Source organism: Nerophis lumbriciformis, linkage group LG27, assembly GCF_033978685.3.
Source record: "Nerophis lumbriciformis linkage group LG27, RoL_Nlum_v2.1, whole genome shotgun sequence".
In the NCBI taxonomy this organism is placed as follows: Eukaryota; Metazoa; Chordata; class Actinopteri; order Syngnathiformes; family Syngnathidae; genus Nerophis; species Nerophis lumbriciformis.
In genome coordinates, this window is record NC_084574.2 from 23,828,004 (window position 1) to 23,847,986 (window position 19,983).

The window sequence follows — 19,983 nt, forward strand, 5'->3', positions numbered from 1 at the left end:
GCTCACATTTTCAGTAGACACATAATAAATTCATAAAAGAACCAAACTTCATGAATGTTTTTTGTGACCAACAAGTATGTGCTCCAATCACTCTATCACAAAAAAATAAGAGTTGTAGAAATTATTGGAAACTCAAGACAACCATGACATTATGTTCTTTTTTTTTTTGTTTTGTTTTTTGCTCTATGCTTTTTTAACCTGTAAAGCACTTTGGTTCAATTCAAAAGTTGTCGTAAATGTGCTATATAAATAAAGTTGACTTGACTTGACTTGACTTCTTTACAAGTGTATGTAAACTTTTGACCACGACTGAATGGTTTTCTACAGCAAAATTCATCTATTTATTCCTCTTCTTCTTCTCCAGATTTTAGCGCGCTCTACCTTCCACATTTTCATCTGATTCAAACCGTTCCAACTTCAGACTGTTCAGCCTATTCGGGAATCGCGGCCTTTCCCTTGACAAATTGAAAAAAAATCCAGATTTCCCAGAATTCCAGGTTTTTCGGGACATTTTTCCCATTCAAAATGAATTGGCCATTTTTCAAACTTCCACCATTTCCACATTTTTCAACTGATTCAAACCATTCCACCATTGAACTAATATATATATATATATATATATATTGCATATTTTGTGTCCTTGGGCAAGACACTTTACCCACCTGCTCCCAGAGCCACCCACACTGGTTTAAATGTAACTTAGATATTGGGTTTCACTATGTAAAGCGCTTTGAGTCACTAGAGAAAAGCACTATATAAATATAATTCACTTCACTTCACTATTCATCTTTTATCTAACTGTACTCATGTTTAGAGAGTAGCTCAAATTGAGCTTCCCTACTTGAAAGACCAGCAGTCGCCACTGATATTCGGCCTGTGTTAGATTGTACAAAAACATTTGTACAGCAACAATTGCAAAATAGAGCAAAGTGATCTAAGAAAAAACAAACATGTTAATAGTAGTTACTAATATACATTTTTTTTTTAAATGTACGCACAATTTTCTTTTTCTGTTTTAAAGAAAATATATGCATTCTGTCACTCTCACATTATTAACGGTATCCACTCGGCATCCATTGCACCGGTGACCCCCCCTTCAAAGGTTTCTCATTGTATCCTATTGGGTTTTTTCTTGCCCTCATGTGGGATCTGAGCAGAAGATGCCTTTGTGGATTGTGCAGCCCTTTGAGACATTTGTAATTAAGGGCTATGTAAGTAAACTTTGATTTATTGATTATTGCCGACTATGCAAATTATACGATGTCCTATCGACCACGGCCCTGGATACCCCCCATAATTGATGTTAGGGTGTATTTATTTATCTTAATCTGTTTTTGAATATCTATATTTGCCTTCTGACTGGTATGTTAAAACCGCAGATGTATGATTACTTGACAGTTTAAGTTAAAAAAAAATAAAAATCCCAAGAGATTCTTCTAACCTCTAATGTTGTATGTTTTTGCATCTAGGTACGGAGCGAGCGCGTGGTCTGGCACAAACTCTACTCAATGTTCCCTATGGAGACGGTGATGGCGAGAGACTGGATGCATATATTCCCACCACCGACTCTCTCGGTGTGTACAGGTTACAAAGATGATAACGTTTAGTTTTAATTGACGCCTTCAGTATTGACACTTAGACCTTTCCTTGTAGCTAAAATGTGCTTATAAACTCATAAATCTCAGCAACTTAAACCACAATAATAAACATTTTAAAATAAATACCCCACTGACAGTACATCTAATGTACAAAACCCAAAACCAGTGAAGTTGGTACGTTGTGTAAATGATAAATAAAAACAGAATTCAATGATTTGCAAATCATTTTCAACTTATATTCAATTGAATAGACTGCAAAGACAAGATATTTAACATTTGAACTGAAAATTTTAATCTTTAGCAAATATTAGCTCATTTGGAATTTGATGCCTGCAAAATGTTTCAAAAAAGCTGGCACAAGTGGCAAAAAAGACTGAGAAAGTTGAGGAATGCTCATCAAACACCTATTTGGAACATCTCACAGGTGAACAGGCTAATTGGGAACATGTGGGTGCCATGATTGGGTATAAAAGCAGCTTCCATGAAATGCTCAGTCATTCACAAACAAGGATGGGGCGAGGGTCACCACTTTGTGAACAAATGCGTGAGCAAATTCTCAAACAGTTTAAGAACAACATTTCTCAACGAGCTATTGCAAGGAATTTAGTGATTTCACCATCTACGGTCCTTAATATCATCAAAAGGTTCAGATAATCTGGAGAAATCACTGCACGTAAGCAATGATATTACGGACCTTCGATCCCTCAGGCGGTACTGCATCAAAAAGCAACATCAGTGTGTAAAGGATATCACCACATAGGTTTAGGAATACTTCAGCAAACCACTGTCAGTAACTACAGTTCGTCGCTACATCTGTAAATGCAAGTTAAAACTGTACTATGCAAAACGAAAGCCATTTATCAACAACACCCAGAAACGCTGCTGGCTTTGCTGCGCCCGAGCTCATCTAAAATGGACTGATGCAAAGTGGGAAAGTGTTCTGTGGTCTGAGGAGTCCACATTTCAAATTGTTTTTGGAAACTGTGGATGTCGTGTCCTCCGGAAAAAGAGGAAAAGAACCATCCAGATTGTTATAGGCGCGAAGTTCAAAAGCCAGCATCTGTGATGGTATGGGGGTGTATTAGTGTCCAAGGCATGGGTAACTTACACATCTGTGAAGGCACCATTAATGCTGAAAGGTACATACAGGTTTTGGAGCAACCTATGTTGCCATCCAGACAACGTTATCATGGACGCCCCTGCTTTTTTCAGCAAGACAATTACAAGCCACGTGTTACAACAGCATGGCTTCATAGTAAAGAGTGGGAGTACTAGACTGGCCTGCCTGTAGTCCAGACCTGTCTCCCATTGAAAATGTGTGGTGCATTATCAGAATCAGAATCAGAATCAGCTTTATTGTCATTACGCAAGGTAACGAGATTGAGGCCATTCCATACAGTGCGATGTGTGCATGCTAGAAAAACAATGTGCAAATATATAGAAATATAAAAAATGTAGAAGTGCAATGAATATGGTGTGAAATGAATATATACATGAAAAAACAAAACAAACACAGGGTGGTTGGTGGAATGGGTTATTGCACCGAAGAGAAGGCCGTTATGAGGGACAATGGGGCAGTCCGTTCAGGATGGTTATGGCCCTGGGGAAGAAGCTGTTCTTTAGCCTGTTTGTTTTGGTTTTAATGCACCTGTAGCGCTTCCCAGAGGGCAGCAGGTGGAACAGGTCAGAGCCAGGGTGGGTGCTGTCCTTGATGATGGCACTGGCTCTGTTGAGGCAGCGGGAGGTGTAGATGTCCGTCAGAGAGGGGAGAGGGCGTCCGATGATCTTCTGAGCCGTCTTGACCACTCTTTGCAGCCTCTCCCTGTCTGCTGCAGTGCAGCTGCCGTACCATACCGTAATACAGTAGGTCAGCAGGCTCTCGATGGACGAGCGGTAGAAGGTCAGCAGCAGGTCAGGCTTCAGGTTGTACTTCCCGAGGACTCTAAGGAAGTGTAGCCGCTGCTGAGCCTTCTTGATGATTGATGTGGTGTTGACTGTCCAGGAGAAGTCATTAGAGATGTGGACTCCAAGGTACCTGAAGGTGTGGACCCTCTCTACACGCTCGCCGTTGATGTAGAGGGGGGCAGGGTCGGTGCTGCTCCTCCTGAAGTCGACGATGATCTCTCTGGTCTTGCTGGTGTTGAGAGCGAGGTTGTTCTCCGAAGACCAGGCCATCAGCTTCAGGACCTCCTCTCTGTAGGCACCCTCGTCACCCCTGGAGATGAGCCCGACCACTGTGGTATCGTCGGCGAACTTGACGGTAAGGTTGTCACTGTGGGCCGGACTGCAGTCATGGGTGTAAAGGCAGTAGAGGAGGGGGCTCAGCACACAGCCCTGTGGGGAGCCGATGCTCAGCGTGCGGGAGGATGAGAGGTGCGGGCCAAGTCTCACATTCTGGGGTCGGTCCGTTAGGAAGTCCCTTATCCAGGCGTTTGTGAGAGGAGGGAGGCCAAGAGTGTCCAGTTTATTGCAGAGTCTGTCCGGGATTATTGTATTGAAGGCAGAGCTATAGTCCACAGAGAGCATCCGGACGTAGCTCTGCTGCTGCTCCAGGTGGTTCAGAGCAGAGTGGAGAGCAACAGCGATGGCGTCCTCTGTGGACCTGTTCGCCCGGTATGCGAACTGGTGGGGGTCGAAGTCTGGAGGGATATGGTCCTTGATGTGCTGGAGAACAAGTCGCTCGAAGCACTTCATGATTACCGGAGTGACGGCCACTGGTCGGTAATCATTCAGGCTGGTGATGGGAGACTTCTTCGGCACCGGGATTATTGTAGATGACTTCAGGCAGGATGGGATGACTGCCTGAGCCAGGGAGAGGTTGAAGATCCTGGTGAGGGGGGGAGCGAGCTGGTGAGCGCACGTCCTGAGCACCTTTCCAGGTACTCCGTCTGGTCCGGTAGCCTTCCTGGGGTTCACAGCCAGGAGCACTCGTCTGACACTGTGCTCCTGTACAGTGAGTGGAGTGGCGCCGGAGCCCGGTGGGGGCGGGGGCAGGGCTGGAGCAGATGAGTGTCGCTGGGGGGTTTCGAAACGGGCAAAGAAACAGTTAAGCTCCTCTGCCAGTGTCGCACTCTGATCCGCAGTTGTCATATTGCAGCCTCTGAAGTTCGTGATGTCATGAATGCCCCGATGTTATGAAGCCTAAAATACCACAACGGAGACCCCCGGACTGTTGAACAACTTAAGCTGTACATCAAGCAAGAATGGGAAAGAATTCCACCTGAAAAGCTTCAAAAATTGCTCTCCTCAGTTCCCAAATGTTTACTGAGTGTTGTTAAAAGGAAAGGCCATGTAACACAGTGGCAAAAATGCCCCTGTGCCAACTTTTTTGGAATGTGTTGCTGCCATTAAATTCTAAGTTAATGATTATTTGCACAAAAAAAATAAGTTTCTCAGTTTGAACATTAAATATCTTGTCTTTGCAGTCTATTCAATTGAATATAAGTTGAAAAGGATTTGCAAATCATTGTATTCTGTTTTTATTTACCATTTACACAACGTGCCAACTTCACTGGTTTTGGGTTTTGTATGTTGATGTTCTCTGACCAATCGCAACAGAGTAGGAGTAGGGTATTTTATTAAAAGAAACTTACTCCAGTACCCCCCACTGGGATCAAATTAGGGTTGGGTAATTACAACCCCCGTTTCCATATGAGTTGGGAAATTGTGTTAGATGTAAATATAAACGGAATATAATGATTTGCAAATCCTTTTCAACCCATATTCAATTGAATGCACTACAAAGACAAGATATTTGATGTTCAAACTCATAAACTTAATTTTTTTTTTGCAAATAATAATTAACTTAGAATTTCATGGCTGCAACACGTGCCAAAGTAGTTGGGAAAGGGCATGTTCACCACTGTGTTACATCACCTTTTCTTTTAACAACACTCAATAAACGATTGGGAACTGAGTAAACTAATTGTTGAAGATTTGAAAGTGGAATTCTTTCCCATTCTTGTTTTATGTAGAGCTTCAGTCGTTCAACAGTCCGGGGTCTCCGCTGTCGTATTTTACGCTTCATAATGCGCCACACATTTTCAATGGGAGATAGGTCTGGACTGCAGGCGGACCAGGAAAGTACCTGCACTCTTTTTTTACGAAGCCACGCTGTTGTATCACGTGCTGCATGTGGCTTGGCATTGTCTTGCTGAAACAAGCAGGGGCGTCCATGAAAAAGACGGCGCCTAGATGGCAGCATATGTTGTTCCAAAACGTGTATGTACCTTTCAGCATTAATGGTGCCTTAGTAGATGTGTAAGTTACCCATGCCTTGGGCACTAATGCACCCCCATATCATCACAGATGCTGGCTTTTGAACTTTGCGTCGATAACAGTCTGGATGGTTCGCTTCCCTTTTGGTCCGGATGACACCATGTTGAGTATTTCCAAAAACGATTTGAAATGTGGACTCGTCAGACCACAGAACACTTTTCCACTTTGTATCAGTCCATCTTAGATGAGCTCAGGCCCAGAGAAGCCGGCGGCGTTTCTGGATGTTGTTGATAAATGGCTTTCGCTTTGCATAGTAGAGCTTTAACTTGCACTTACAGATGTAGCGACCAACTGTATTTAGTGACAGTGGTTTTCTGAAGTGTTCCTGAGCCCATGTGGAGATATCCTTTAGAGATTGGTGTCGGTTTTTGATACAGTGCCGTCTGAGGGATCGAAGGTCACGGTCATTCAAAGTTGGTTTCCGGCCATGCCGCTTACGTGGAGTGATTTCTCCAGATTCTCTGAACCATTTGATGATATTATGGACCATAGATGTTGAAATCCCTAAATTTCTTGCAATTGCACTTTGAGAAACGTTGTTCTTAAACTGTTTGACTATTTGCTCACGCAGTTGTGGACAAAGGGGTGTACCTCGCCCCATCCTTTCTTGTGAAAGACTGAGCATTTTTTGGGAAGATGTTTTTATACCCAATCATGGCACCCACCTGTTCCCAATTAGCCTGCACACCTGTGGGATGTTCCAAATAAGTGTTTGATGAGCATTCCTCAACTTTATCAGTATTTATTGCCACCTTTCCCAACTTCTTTGTCACGTGTTGCTGGCATCAAATTCAAAAATTAATTATTATTTGCAAAAAAAAAAAAGTTTATCAGTTTGAACATCAAATATGTTGTCTTTGTAGCATATTCAACTGAATATGGGTTGAAAATGATTTGCAAATCATTGTATTCCGTTTATATTTACATCTAACACGATTTCCCAACTCATATGGAAACAAGGTTTGTATGTAATAACCTGTGATGAATTCAAATTCAAAAGTGTGATTGATTTTATTAGACAAATCAATTGACATCACTACATACATACACTTTGCCCACTTTTGTATGGGATTATTGGTGTTGTGCAAGTGTATCTAATGAATGTATTTCAGACATGCCCCTTGTCATCTACCTTCATGGAGGCTACTGGCAGTTTCTTAGGTATGTTGTTTTGCAACTTTGCTTTTCATGCGCTGTTTTTTCATAATGTTCTTTGTGCTTGCACAGCAAAGAGGAGTCGGGATTCATGGCTGTGCCGCTCGTGGATAAAGGTGTGGTGGTGGTTGCGGTCGGCTATGACGTCGCCCCCAAAGGTAGGTAGTAGTGTTGATCCCTGACATTGTCGTATAGGACAAAAGCAGGATTGTGGATGAAGATGTGTGTTTTAGGTAATATGGATCTGATGGTCTCCCAAGTGCGCAAGAGCGTTGTGTCCGTCGTCCAACAGTATTCTCACATCAGGTACCGCTCGTACTTACAATCTCCACAGTACTTAAAACATTGTGACACTTTTTGACGATATGCTTCTTAGTGGTCTGTACCTGTGTGGCCACTCTGCCGGCGCTCACCTGGCTGCAATGGTACTCTCCACCGACTGGTCGCAGTATAGCGTCACGCCTCAAATTAAAGGTGAGCAGCTTGATGGACCAGATGCAAAATGAGAAAATCCTCAACATCCTATTTGGTGTTCTTTAGGGGCTTTTCTTGTCAGTGGTATCTACGACCTCTTGCCCATCCTGTCGACCTACGTCAACGAGCCTTTGAAGATGACAGAGTAAGTACTGGTGGCAACCAGCAGTTACATTAGTTAGCCACATGGGCTCCTTGTGGTCTAGTGTGGTGTTAAAACAATTGTGAGTAGTACAAAACTCAAAACCAGTGAAGTTGGCACGTTGTGTAAATGGTAAATAAAAACAGAATACAATGATTTGTAAATCCTTTTCAACTTATATTCAATTGAATAGACTGCAAAGACAAGATATTTAATGTTCGAACTGAGAAACTTTTTTTAATCATTAACTTAGAATTTAATGGCAGCAACACATTGCAAAAAAGTTGGCACAGGGGCATTTTTACCACTGTGTTACATGGCCTTTCCTTTTAACAACACTCAGTAAACATTTGGGAACTGAGGAGAGCAATTTTTGAAGCTTTTCAGGTGGAATTATTTCCCATTCTTGCTTGATGTACAGCTTAAGTTGTTCAACAGTCCGGGGGTCTCTGTTGTGGTATTTTACGATTCTTAATGCGCCACACATTTTCAATGGGAGACAGGTCTGGACTACAGGCAGGCCAGTCTAGTACCCACACTCTTTACTATGAAGCCACGCTGTTGTAACACGTGGCTTGGCATTGTCTTGCTAAAAATAAGCTGGGGCGTCCATGATAACGTTGCTTTGATGACAACATATGTTGCTACAAAACCTCTATGTACCTTTCAGCATTAATGGTTAATGGTGCCTTCACAGATGTTGTTACCCATGCCTTGGGCACTAATACACCCCCATACCATCACAGATGCTGGCTTTTCAACTTTGCACCTAGAACAATCCGGATGGTTCTTTTCCTCTTCGGTACGGAGAACACGACGTCCACAGTTTCCAGAAACAATTTGAAATGTGGACTCGTCAGACCACAGAACACTTTTCCACTTTGCATTAGTCCATCTTAGATGAGCTCAGGCCCAGCAAAGCTGGCAGCGTTTCTGGGTGTTGTTGATAAATTGCTTTGGCTTTGCATAGTAGAGTTTTAACTTGCACTTACAGATGTAGCGACAAACTGTAGTTACTGACAGTGGTTTTCTGAAGTGTTCCTGAGCCCATGTGGTGATATCCTTTACACACTGATGTCGCTTTTTGATGCAGTTCCGCCTGAGGGATCGAAGGTCCGTAATATCATCGCTTACGTGCAGTGATTTTTCCAGATTCTTTGAACCTTTTGATTAGGGATATCTGATAATATCGGACTGCCGATTTTATCGGCCGATAAATGCTTTAAAATGTAATATCGGAAATGATTGGTATCGGTTTCAAAATTATCGGTATCTGTTTCAAAAAGTAAAATGTATGACTTTTTAAAACGCCGCTGTGCACACGGAGGTAGGGAGAAGTACAGAGCGCCAATAAACCTTAAAGGCACTGCCTTTGCGTGCCGGCCCAATCACATAATGTCTACGGCTTTTCACACACACAAGCGAATGCAAAGCATACTTGGTCAACAGCCATACAGGTCACACTGAGAGTGGCCGTATAAACAACTTTAACACCGTTACAAATATGCACCACACTGTGAACCCACACCAACAAAAATGACAAACACATTTCGGGAGAACATCTGCACCGTAACACAACATAAACACAACAGAACAAATACCCAGAAACCCTTGCAGCACTAACTCTTCTGGGACGCTACAATATACACCCCCCCAACCCCACCCACCTCAACCTCCTCATGCTCTCTCAGGGAGAGCATGTTACAAATTCCAAGCTGCTGTTTTGAGGCATGTTAAAAAAAAAAAGCACTTTGTGACTTCAATAATAAATATGGCAGTGCGATGTTGGCACTTTTTTACATAACTTGAGTTGATTTATTTTGGAAAACCTTGTTACATTGTTTAATGCATTCAGCGGGACATCACAACAAAATTAGGCATAATAATGTGTTAATTCCACGACTGTATATATCGGTATAGGTTGATATCGGTAATTAAGAGTTGGACAATATTGGATATCGGCAAAAAAGCCATTATCGGACATCTCTACTTTTGATGATATTAAGGACTGTAGATGGTAATTTCCCTAAATTCCTTGCAATAGCTGGTTGAGAAATGTTGTTCTTAAACCGTTCAACAATTTGCTCACGCATTTGTTCACAAAGTGGTGACCCTCGCCCCATCCTTGTTTGTAAATTTCATTTCATGGAAGCTGCTTTTATACCGAACCTGTTCCCAATTAGCCTGTTCACCTGTGGGATGTTCCAAATAAGTGTTTGATGAGCATTCCTCTACTTTCTCAGTCTTTTTTGCCACTTATGCCAGCTTTTTTGAAACATGTTGCAGACATCAAATTCCAAATGAGCAAATATTTGCAAAAAATAACAAAGTTTACCAGTTCGAACGTTAAATATTTTGTCTTCGCAGTCTATTCAATAGAATATAGGTTGAAAAGGATTTACAAACTCAAGCGACCTTCCAACCTTTGTGTATTTTGCCAAAAAGACTTAATAACGCCTCCATGCTTGTGGATTAGGTTTATTTATTAAACAAAGTTAACTTTTATTAGAATAATGGAAAGAGAAATAAAGTCCATGATACAAGCCCATAATTGGTGATTCAAACTTAAAGGGCCCTATTATGCAAAACCAACTTTTCTTACCTATTGGTACTTTTTTTGTGTATTTGGGATCTGCAGAAGTCCCGAAAATTTGAAATAAACCAAGGAGAGAAGAGAAGGATGCCGAGACGATCAGTAAGCGACTTGAAGATGATCTGTAAAACATAATCAATGCAGTTTTGACCAAAAAAAACACCATTACATGTTATGTAGACCACAAGGAAGTATTTTAAATGTAGAAAAAACCCCATAATATGACCCCCTTAAAGGCCACTGATGCACAGACTTTTTATTTGGGAAAACGCCTCATTATTCTTGTGTACAGTCTTCTTGAGTTCCCACAATTTCACCTACAAATAGAATGTATTATTCCGATCATTTACTTCTAGTTTTGAAGTGTGGCAGCTGGGATCTTACCCTGAGAAATGTGTCTGCGCAATGATAATTGTGTGTTTGTTTTACTTGCACTTTTTGGCAGGGAGGTAGCCATAAGAAACAGTCCCAACAAGTTGATCCCTCTGCTCAAACTCTCCTCCTCCGGCTGCCAAATCCTTGTGGCCGTTGCTGAAAAAGACTCGCCCGAGTTTTGCAAGCAGTCGGAAGATTATTACAAAGTCAGTGGTTTATAATGTTCTGTTTTACATGTCATCAATAATAACTGAGAGGTGCAAATATTTTTTGCATAAATTATCCATAATTACCGATTGTCCCTTTTTGCCCTATTCATTGAACAGCAAGCATATCACCTGTACCATTGTATTACTTCTGTCTGTGTAACAAGAGATTTTTATTGTCCTTTTTTTTACAGACGTTAAAGGAAACGGGACTAAATGTGACCATGGAGGATGTTCCTAACACGGACCACTTCAATATCATAGAGCAACTGGTCGATGGGGAGTATCACTTAGTAAAGGTACACAATTCATCTTCAGTTTAAACTCTCTAATCTTTTTCCTTGAAAAAACACTACAAATACTATATTATCGTATTTTTTGGACCATAGGGCGCACCGGATTATAAGGCGCACTGCCGACGAATGGTCTATTTTCAATCTTTTTTCATATATGAGGCGCACCCGGATAATAGGGAGCGTTAAAGGAGTCATATTATTATTATTTTTTGTCTAACTGAAAACACTTCCTTGTGGTCTACATAACATGCAGTGGTGGTTCTTTGGTTCACCTTCGACAGCGTCTTCTCCCCGTCATCTTTGTTGTAGCGGTGTAGCGTGCAAGGACGGGAGTGGAAGAAGTGTCAAAAGATGGAGCTAACTGTTTTAATGACATTCAGACTTTACTTCAATCAATAACGGGGCAGCATCTCCTCATCCGCCGGAAATGTGTCCCATGAAAAACCGTTCCACCCGGAGCTCTCTAATAACTAAAGTTCCTTGGGTGAATAATGTAAACTCACTACACCGGTATGTTTTAGCGCTTTCATGGCAGATATAAGTAAGAACTTCACACTACTTTATATTAGAAATGGCAACAGTGGAGGACGTGCAGCACGGTGGACCAGGGGTTAGTGCATGTGCCTCACAATACGAAGGTCCTTTTCTGCGTGGAGTTTTCATGTTCTCCCCGTGACTGCGTGGGTTCTCTCCGGGTATTCCGGCTTCCTCCCACCTCCAAAAACATGCAGCTGGGGATAAGTTGATTGGCAACACTAAATTGGCCCTAGTGTGTGAATGTTGTCTGTCTATCTGTGTTGGCCCTGCGATGAGGTGGCGACTTGTCGCCCGAATGCAGCTGAGATAGGCTCCAGCACCCCCCGTGACCTCGAAAGGGACAAGCGGTAGAAAATCGATGGAGGGATGGATGGAACAGTGGAGGATGAATGTCCCATAACAAGAAGATAAAGAAAAAGAAGCTTATCAACTATGGTGTCCTCACGGACTACAAAGGTGGACGCGCACAATTTTTCAGGATTTATGCAGATCCCAAATACAGATCAGCAAGTACCAGAAGGTAAGAAAAGTTGCTTTTGCATAATATTGCGAAACAAAACGCCAGATAATGTCTTACCTTATACACACACCATAATAATACTCCTATGTTGAAGCACATCAAGCGGTGCGGCTTCATAGCTTACCAAAGTCGTACTAAAATATTCTAATAGATTTTTGAGCGCCGCGTGTAATGTTCTATATTTTCAATGGAACATATAAAATGTTGGTGTTTACTTGAGTCATATTGCAGTCTACACGTATCTCTTATGTTGTTTGACTTCCATCTACTGGTCACATTTATCATTTCACCATGTACCAAATAAAATAGCTTCGAGGGTGGTAAGCAAAACCGGAATTATTCCGTACATGAGGCGCACCGGGTTATAAGGCGCACTGTCGAGTTTTGAGGGGGGAAAAAGGATTTTAAGTGCGCCTTATAGTCCGGGAAATACGGTAAGTCATTCAGCCTTGGGATGAAATTTCAGAATGTATTTCTCTCAATTTATCCGTTGATTTTTATACATTAAACTTTTAAATGTGTTAAGTAGTCCTTTCAAGTGGAAAAGTTGTCAACAAACGTTTGAAGACTTTGCAAAGTAATTGTTTATTTGCCGCTCCTGTTGAAGATGATGGGGAAGACTTAGGTGGAAGTGAGGAGACTAATGCACCATATTGATGAATGCTACATTTCAGGATCACTTTGCACACATGCATTGTACTAACTACTGTGTAAAAGAAAAACTACATTAGTTTTGTATCATATGGTGAGAACTCGTAGGATAAGTTGCATTCACAGTTTTTTCTTTTGATCACAATCAGTGTGTGTTTGTGTGTAATTGATATGAGATGTGAACATGGGCAAAAATTATCTTCAATGTTGTTGTTTTTTGATGGCTATGGAGAACAGGAAAATGTGAATGCATTTTGATATCACATTCAGGGATTGTTGACGTGTTGTGCACGTTTAACTTACATGTCACATTTTATGCTAGTATATATTGTTTGTATGTACAGTACAGGCCAAAAGTTTGGACACACCTTCTCATTCAATGTGTTTTCTTTATTTTCATGACTATTTACATTGTAGATTGTCACTGAAGGCATCAAAACTATGAATGAACTCATGTGGAGTTATGTACTTAACAAAAAAAGGTGAAATAACTCAAAACATGTTTTATATTCTAGTTTCTTCAAAATAGCCTCCCTCTGCTCTGATTACTGCTTCGCACACTCTTGGCATTCTCTCGGTGGGCTTCAAGAGGTAATCACCTGAAAGGGTTTCCACTTCACAGGTGTGCCTTATCAGGGTTGAGTAGTGGAATGTCTTGCTTTATCAATGGGGTTGGGACCATCAGTTGTGTTGTGCAGAAGTCAGGTTACTACACAGCAACTGTTAAAATTCATATTATGGCAAGAACCAATCAGCTAACTAAAGAAAAACAAGTAGCCATCATTACCTTAAGAAATGAAGGTCGGTCAGTCCGGAAAATTGCAAAAACTTTGAATGTGTCTCCAAGTGGAGTCGCAAAAACCATCAAGCGCTACAAGGAAACTGGCACACATGAGGACCGACCCAGGAAAGGAAGACCAAGAGTCACCTCTGCTTCTGAGGACAAGTTCATGAGAGTCACCAGCCTCAGAAATCGCAGGTTAGCAGCAGCTCAGATAAGAGACCAGATGAATGCCACACAGAGTTCTAGCAGCAGACCCACCTGTAGAACTGTTAAGAGGAGGAATCAGGCCTTCATGGTCAAATAGCTGCTAGGAAACCACTGCTAAGGAGAGGGAACAAGCAGAAGAGATTTGTTTGGGCCAAGAAACACAAGGAATGGACATTAGACCAGTGGAAATCTGTGCTTTGGTCTGATGAGTCCAAATTTGAGATCTTTGGTTCCCACCGCCATGTCTTTGTGAGACGCAGAAAAAGCGAACGAATGGATTCCACATGCCTGGTTCCCACTGTAAAGCACGGAGGAGCACGTATGATGGTGTGGGGGTGTTTTGCTGTTGGGGATTTATTTAAAATTGAAGGCACACTGAACCAGCATGGCTACCACAGCATCCTGCAGCCACATGCCATGCCTTCCGCTTTGCGTTTAGTTAACATAAAACATGTTTTCAGTTATTTCACCTTTTTTTTGTTAAGTGCTTAACTCCACATGTGTTCATTCGTTTTGATGCCTTCAGTGACAATCTACAGTAAATAGTCATGAAAATAAAGAAAATGCATTGAATAAGAAGGTGTGTCCAAGCTTTTGGCCTGTACTCTACGTGTATTTACCACCTAAATATACAAAATAACTTTGAGTGCACTGTTTGCACATTGCACTATGAGTTATTAATGCAGCTTGTATGAACTAGCATTCAAATAAAAACATGAAATAATTGATGCGTCAACATGTGTCAAGTGCAACAATACAGTACAGAGTGCTTTGGGCCATGTATAATAGTATTCAGAATATACACATTTCTCAAATTGCGGTAGTCGTCCCTCGCCACATTGCGCTTCAAGTATTGCGACTTCATTACATTGCAGATTTTTTAGGGATATTTTATTTTCTTGAAGCATATTCTGCATATATTTGGGGGCCTAATTAAGCATTTGTAAGGTTAAGAATAGCTCAATGTACTAAAAATCTCAGTACTACAGAAGTATTGGCCACTAGAAGGGACCAAACCACTCAGAGCGCACTGATTAGTATCATGGCCCCTGATTGGCTCAGTCTGAGGCAGCAAAATTATAATGAATCAAGAGTGTGAAGATATTTAGATGGTGGTTTTTCATGTTTAAAGGGCTCTCAATGATGAAAATGTATTTAGAAGGTTAACGGTTTTATTTATGCTCTAGGTATGAACATATTTGACTCATAATAACTTCTACTCAGAGGGAATTAATTTATCCCGATCATGTCTGCAACCAATTAACAGCAATAAACGAGGGACGACTGTAGTGAAAAATAACTCCGTTTTAAAATACCTGAAGTATTCTACAATGAATATACAGTATAACATTGATTTTTATTACATAAATGGATATAAGAGCAACCATTTGTACCCGAAAATCCGCACAGGAGGTGTCCAAACATTAATTTTAGTACTATGTGCTGCAAGCCAATTCAATAAAACTAACAAATGGCCCCTGGGACACACTTTGGAGACCCATTTTTGTACTAGCAGTAAGAAGCATTAATGGCACTGCTGTTCATTTACAATAAAACTATAAAGGTTTGTCATGCTGAAGTAGTGATCCTCAAACTGGTCCGTTATACGTGTGCTTCATCGAGTAGTATTCCAAATAATTAAATATTCAAACATAGTATTGCTGTTCAAACCATGTGTAATGTTACAGTGTGCAAACATATTAAATATACATGTTAAATAAAAACGTCTGCCTTGTTTTTAATGAATATTTAGGCCTACCGCGTATTTTAATGCTGGTCATTATGGTGGTACCAAGTGTTTTCTAAGGCAGGACTTGGTAAACAAAACAATCAGAACCACTGTGCTGACATGTTTGGATTGGTGGCAATAAGAGCCATAATGAAAAGGTTTTTTTTACATTTAGAAAAATAATTCCAGATAAAATAATCATACATTAAATCATATTTTGAGAACAGTTAAACTTAATCCATAATTTTTTAATTTATTTTTTATAATATGCAGCATTTACATACAGCATACAAGCAAATAAATAATGAACAAAACATGTACAGAAACAGTACAAAACAACGCCAGGGGGTTGTAAACTCAAAGCAACTAAAATAGAATACAAAATATATAATAATCCAAATTTGGAACACAGCATCATAGTTTTCACAGCTTTTTGGTTGTTAGAGGTAGAAAGCGTTTTAAAGTAAAGTTCTAATTATTTTTAAAGGCACAAAAAACAGGTCGGGTATTGAGAAAATTACATTTAGGAATATAAAACTTAGCCAATAGTATAATGAGGTTGCAAAGGTAAAATTCCTTTTTAATTTTTATTTCCTACTGTGTAAATCCAAATAAGACATCTTTAAAACAAAGCGCACATTTGTCATGAATGTTGTCCAGGAATTAATCCATTATTCTATTTATCTCTATGTATTATTGTATTTATCTCTATGTATTATTCTATTTATCTCTATGTATTATTCTATTTATCTCTATGTATTATTCTATTTATCTCTATGTATTATTCTATTTATCTCTATGTATTATTCTATTTATCTCTATGTAATTATTCTATTCATCTCTATGTAATTATTCTATTCATCTCTATGTAGTTAGTACCGCCCACTTCCCTTTTTACCAGGAAGTAGTTGTTTGCTAGGATGACGTCACAAGGACCAGCTCTATTCGAGACTGCAGTGGAAGCCGCTAACGTCAAAAAGTATCTTTAACTCTACGACCAGCACGGTGACGAACATCTTCGACAGGTATGTAAGCGGATGTTTTAAACGACTTATTTTTTTAAGAAAACGTACGTGAAAAACACATGAATATCTCCGGGGAAATGTGACCCATGTAAACGTCAAAGTTTGTGACTCACGTTAGCTCTATAGCGACATTTCTCAACACCGAGCGACTCTTCAGACGCTAACGCTCTTGTTTGTGTTTTATAAATGTCATAAATATTACACGTCGTAGGTGGACGCAGGTTGAAGTTGTCAAGTGTAAATAATTATTGCATTTGTTTCTACTATAATCGTCTAAGTCGGGGGTCAGCAACACGCGGCTCTTTAGCGCCGTCCTAGTGGCTCTCTGGAGCATTTAAAAAAATAATTGGGTGAAAATGGACACAGATGGGGGAAACATTTTTTTTTTGTTTTACTATGGTTTTTGTTTAAGGACAAACATGACACAAACCTTCCTAATTGTTAGAAAGCCCACTGTTTATTATGTTTTTGTGTATGCTTCACTTATGAGAGTATTGTGGTATTGTGGCCACACAGCACAATTTTTGTTTCATCTGACATCACATGGACAAAGATAAGACCTTCTGGAGGAACGTTCTGTGGTCAGATGAAACAAAAAATTAGCTGTTTGTCCACAATACCCAGCAATATGTTTGGAGGAGAAAAGGTGAGGCCTTTAATCCCAGGAACACCACACCTACTGTCGAGCATGGTGGTGGTAGTATTATGCTCTGGGCCTGTTTTGCTGCCAATGGAACTGGTGCTTTACAGAGAGTAAATGGGACAATGAAAAAGGAGGATAACCTCCGTCCTAAAATCATCAGCCCGGAGGTTGGGTCTTGGGCGCAGTTGGGTGTTCCAACAGGACAATGACCCCAAACACACGTCAAAAGTGGTAAAGGAATGGCTAAATCAGGCTAGAATTAAGGTTTTAGAATGGCCTTTCCAAAGTCCTGACTTAAATGTGTGGACAATGCTGAAGAAACAAGTCCATGTCAGAAAACCAACAAATTTAGCTGAACTGCACCAATTTTGTCAAGAGGAGTGGTCCAAAATTCAAGCAGAAGCTTGTAGATGGCTACCAAAAGTGCCTTATTGCAGTGAAACTTGCCAAGGGACATGTAAGCAAATATTAACATTGCTGTATGTATACTTTTGACCCAGCAGATGTGCTCACATTTTCAGTAGACCCATAATAAATTCATAAAAGAAGCAAACTTCATGAATGTTTTTTGTGACCAACAAGTATGTGCTCCAATCACTCTATCACAAAAAAATAAGAGTTGTAGAAATTATTGGCAACTCAAGACAGCCATGACATTATGTTCTTTACAAGTGTATGTAAACTTTTGACCACGGCTGTAGAACAACTTGACTGACATTGTGTCTGTGTTTAAATCAAATGAGAGAATACTAATATGCACCGTCAAAACGTAATTAAAGAAAAAAAATAGTGCGAAGGTGAGTGTTCTTAGTAATTGCATCACTTAAAATACTTGGCATGTGTGTGAATAATGTACTGAATGCAACGTTTGTCACCTCATCAGACTCCTGAGCCATAGACTCCACCTTTTCCGGGTTGTCCAGAAGTTCCTGAAGCTCTGATTTGCTCAAATCTGAAAGCTTCTCCATTTGATTTGCCAGGATCACTGTCAATCACACACAAACCCGGAAGTATGATTCACAAACAATATATCGGAAAACGGCTGTAAAAATAGGTCCAACTCAAACATACACGGGAAAAATACACATCATCAAGTAGAAGATTGTTAGTTGTTAACACGTTCAGTCATATGTAGAAAAGGTCAGCACTTACACGCTGCTAGCAAAACCTAGCAGATTTGCTCACATTTTCAGTAGACCCATAATAAATTCATAAAAGAACCAAACTTCATGAATGTTTTTTGTGACCAACAAGTATGTGCTCCAATCACTCTATCACAAAAAAATAAAGAGTTGTAGAAATGATTGGAAACTCAAGCAAGCCATGACATTATGTTCTTTACAAGTGTATGTAAACTTTTGACCATGACTGTATGCGTCACTGATGAGAGTATTTGGTGAACATCGTTTTGTCCTGCTAATTTCTGCGGTTCTTGAACTCACCATAGTGTGGACTGTGACGCAACAGTTTGTTTACATGTAAAATCTTCCACACCTTCTTTATCTTATTTTGTCCACCAAACGTTTTATGCGGTGCGTGAATGCACAAAGCTGAGCTTTGTTGATGTTATTGACTTGTTGGAGTGCTAATCAGGCGTAATCAAGCTAATCGATGTTAACATGCTATTTAGGCTAGCTGTATGTACATATTGCATCATTATGCCTCGTTTGTAGCTATATTTGAGCTCATTTAATATCCTTTACTTATGTCCACTGTGTATTTAATTTATATTTGCATGTCTCATGAAACATTATCTGTATGTAATATTAGCTGCATTTCTGATAGTTGTGTGTGTGCCATGTTGTTCCAGACTACAGCAAACATTACCTAGCTTGCAAAGATTGTAATAAATCTATTAGAAGAAGACAGCCTGCCGTTTCCTTTAACTTTCACACACATCTATACTTTTGGCCATTAAAAGCCTGTAATCACACCTTCTTAGTAGCCTCTGTTTTACTAATGGTTTCTAATGTTGTAAAAATGTGTAGAATAAATATTAAGTTTCAACATTTCTGTCAACGAAGATTTGCGACAAATAGTCATTTTGATAGTAGGCTAATATAGACACTTACATCATGTGTTGCCTTCATTATAACATTTATATAAGGATTTTCATTTTTTGCGGCTCTAGACAGATTAGTTTTTTGTATTTTTGGTCCAATGTGGCTCTTTCAATGTTTTGGGTTGCCGACCCCTGATCTCAATTTAATATGTGTTGGGTTTGCCATTTCCTCCATTCGCATGTTTTTCAGGGAATTTGAGTTATTTTAAACATGTGTGTATATTTTTTAATTTGTCCACTATTTAATATGAATGTGAACTAAACGTTAAAAAAAGCAGAGTCCACCACAGTCTACAGCAGTGGTGCACCAAACTGAGGCCCAAGGGTATTTTTTACCTGCAGTGCAGTTTTTTTGTCCCTCTGCATTGTAAAAAAAATCAATGACATGTATTGTTATTTTATTAATTCACTTTGTGGCCTATAACACTAAGCCAGGGGTCGGCAACCCAATTTGTTGAAAGAGCCATATTGGACCAAAAATTAAAAAAAAAAAAAAAAAAATCAGTCTGGAGCCACAAAAAATTAAAATCCTTATATAAGTGTTACAATGAAGGCAACACATGATGTAAGTGTCTATATTAGCTATAATAGCCTACTATCAAAGGCTGACGCAAATCTTTGTTGACAGGAATGTATTTTTGCAACATTGTAAATCGAAGAATAGAATAGAATAGATCTTTATTGTCATTGTACAACGAAATTGTAAGC

General features: G+C 40.0%; 1 protein-coding gene across 7 annotated transcripts in view; it reads left to right on the plus strand.

The window, feature by feature from the left end:
- Window positions 1–19,983, plus strand: part of LOC133624618 (kynurenine formamidase) — a 54,797-nt gene that overhangs the window by 21,254 nt on the left and 13,560 nt on the right. For 2 of the 7 annotated variants that reach the window (XM_072916388.1, XM_072916389.1), the window contains exons 3-11: window positions 1,470–1,574; window positions 6,989–7,037; window positions 7,104–7,189; window positions 7,265–7,337; window positions 7,408–7,505; window positions 7,572–7,650; window positions 10,686–10,821; window positions 11,016–11,119; window positions 12,769–15,545. In XM_072916388.1, the coding sequence (XP_072772489.1) occupies window positions 1,470–1,574; window positions 6,989–7,037; window positions 7,104–7,189; window positions 7,265–7,337; window positions 7,408–7,505; window positions 7,572–7,650; window positions 10,686–10,821; window positions 11,016–11,119; window positions 12,769–12,799 (761 nt within the window). In that variant the 3' untranslated portion in view covers window positions 12,800–15,545. Of the gene's footprint in view, window positions 1–1,469; window positions 1,575–6,988; window positions 7,038–7,103; window positions 7,190–7,264; window positions 7,338–7,407; window positions 7,506–7,571; window positions 7,651–10,685; window positions 10,822–11,015; window positions 11,121–12,768; window positions 15,546–16,385; window positions 16,571–19,983 lie in introns of those variants that run through there. The other 5 variants (XM_072916390.1, XM_061988336.2, XM_061988334.1 and 2 more) reach the window with 5 other exon arrangements.